At 37.2% G+C, this 2,126-nt stretch overlaps 1 protein-coding gene across 1 annotated transcript; it reads left to right on the top strand.

The window, feature by feature from the left end:
• The first annotated feature begins 976 nt into the window (after positions 1–976).
• On the top strand, positions 977–1,468 carry LOC126252212 (uncharacterized). Its single transcript, XM_049953083.1, has one exon. It carries the CDS (start codon positions 977–979, stop codon positions 1,466–1,468), a length of 492 nt encoding a protein of 163 aa, XP_049809040.1.
• The last annotated feature ends 658 nt before the right edge of the window (positions 1,469–2,126 follow it).

Below are 2,126 nucleotides of genomic sequence, written 5' to 3'. Positions count from 1 at the left end.
CGCAATTATGGGAAAAACGCAATTATGGGAAAAACGCAATTATGGGAAAAACGCAATTATGGGAAAAACGCAATTATGGGAAAAACGCAATTATGGGAAAAACGCAATTATGGGAAAAACGCAATTATGGGAAAAACGCAATTATGGGAAAAACGCAATTATGGGAAAAACGCAATTATGGGAAAAACGCAATTATGGGAAAAACGCAATTATGGGAAAAACGCAATTATGGGAAAAACGCAATTATGGGAAAAACGCAATTATGGGAAAAACGCAATTATGGGAAAAACGCAATTATGGGAAAAACGCAAATATGGGAAAAACGCAAATATGGGAAAAACGCAAATATGGGAAAAACGCAAATATGGGAAAAACGCAAATATGGGAAAAACGCAAATATGGGAAAAACGCAAATATGGGAAAAACGCAAATATGGGAAAAACGCAAATATGGGAAAAACGCAAATATGGGAAAAACGCAAATATGGAAAAAACGCAAATATGGAAAAAACGCAAATATGGAAAAAACGCAAATATGGGAAAAACGCAAATATGGGAAAAACGCAAATATGGAAAAACGCAAATATGGGAAAAACGCAAATATGGAAAAAGCGCAAATATGGAAAAAGCGCAAATATGGGAAAAGCGCAAATATGGGAAAAGCGCAAATATGGGAAAAGCGCAAATATGGGAAAAGCGCAAATATGGGAAAAGCGCAAATATGGGAAAAGCGCAAATATGGGAAAAGCGCAAATATGGGAAAAGCGCAAATATGGGAAAAGGGCAAATATGGGAAAAGCGCAAATATGAGGAAAAGCGCAAATATGAGGAAAGCGCAAATATGAGGAAAGCGCAAATATGAGGAAAACGCATATATGAGGAAGACGCATATATGAGGAAAACGCATATATGAGGAAAACGCATATATGAGGAAAACGCATATATGAGGAAAACGCATATATGAGAAAAACGCATATATGAGGAAAACGCAAATATGCGGAAAACGCAAATATGGGAAAAACGCAAATATGGGAAAAACGCAAATATGGGAAAAACGCAAATATGGGAAAAACGCAAATATGGGAAAAACGCAAATATGGGAAAAACGCAAATATGGGAAAAACGCAAATATGGGGAAAACGCAAATATGGGGAAAACGCAAATATGGGGAAAACGCAAATATGGGGAAAATGCAAATATGGGGAAAACGCAAATATGGGGAAAACGCAAATATGGGGAAAACGCAAATATGGGGAAAACGCAAATATGGGAAAAACGCAAATATGGGAAAAACGCAAATATGGGAAAAACGCAAATATGGGAAAAACGCAAATGTGGGAAAAAAGCAAATATGGGAAAAACGCAAATATGGGAAAAACGCAAATATGGGAAAAACGCAAATATGGGAAAAACGCAAATATGAGGAAAACGCAAATATGAGGAAAACGCATATATGGGAAAACATTTGAAATTTATAAAACGCATTAGAGGGAAAACGAAAATGTGGTAAAGTTGGGGATGCATAAAAAAAGCTAGTATTCCCCACATGTGCAGTTCTCCCTCTTATGCACTTCAATAACTTCAAATTTTTAGTTACCTCAAATCTGCCTCTTCTCAAAACGCAAATATGGGAAAAACGCAAATATGGGAAAAACGCAATTGTGGGAAAAACGCAATTGTGGGAAAAACGCAATTGTGGGAAAAACGCAATTGTGGGAAAAACGCAATTGTGGGAAAAACGCAATTGTGGGAAAAACGCAATTGTGGGAAAAACGCAATTGAGGGAAAAACGCAATTGTGGGAAAAACGCAATTGTGGGAAAAACGCAATTGTGGGAAAAACGCAATTGTGGGAAAAACGCAATTGTGGGAAAAACGCAAATATGGGAAAAACGCAAATATGGGGAAAACGCAAATATGGGGAAAACGCAAATATGGGGAAAACGCAAATATGGGGAAAACGCAAATATGGGAAAAACGCAAATATGGGGAAAACGCAAATATGGGAAAAACGCAAATATGGGAAAAACGCAAATATGGGAAAAACGCAAATATGGGGAAAACGCAAATATGGGGAAAACGCAAATATGGGGAAAACGCAAATATGGGGAAAACGCAAATATGGGAA

Source organism: Schistocerca nitens, chromosome 4 (genome assembly GCF_023898315.1).
Source record: "Schistocerca nitens isolate TAMUIC-IGC-003100 chromosome 4, iqSchNite1.1, whole genome shotgun sequence".
Classification (NCBI taxonomy): Eukaryota; Metazoa; Arthropoda; class Insecta; order Orthoptera; family Acrididae; genus Schistocerca; species Schistocerca nitens.
Note: the sequence above shows the minus strand (reverse complement) of the source record. Positions and strands in the feature narration are given on the sequence as shown.

What these genes read in the sequence shown, in the direction of transcription:
- LOC126252212 (XM_049953083.1), top strand. Translation starts at nt 977, where the DNA reads ATGAGGAAAACGCAAATATGCGGAAAACGCAAATATGGGAAAAACGCA.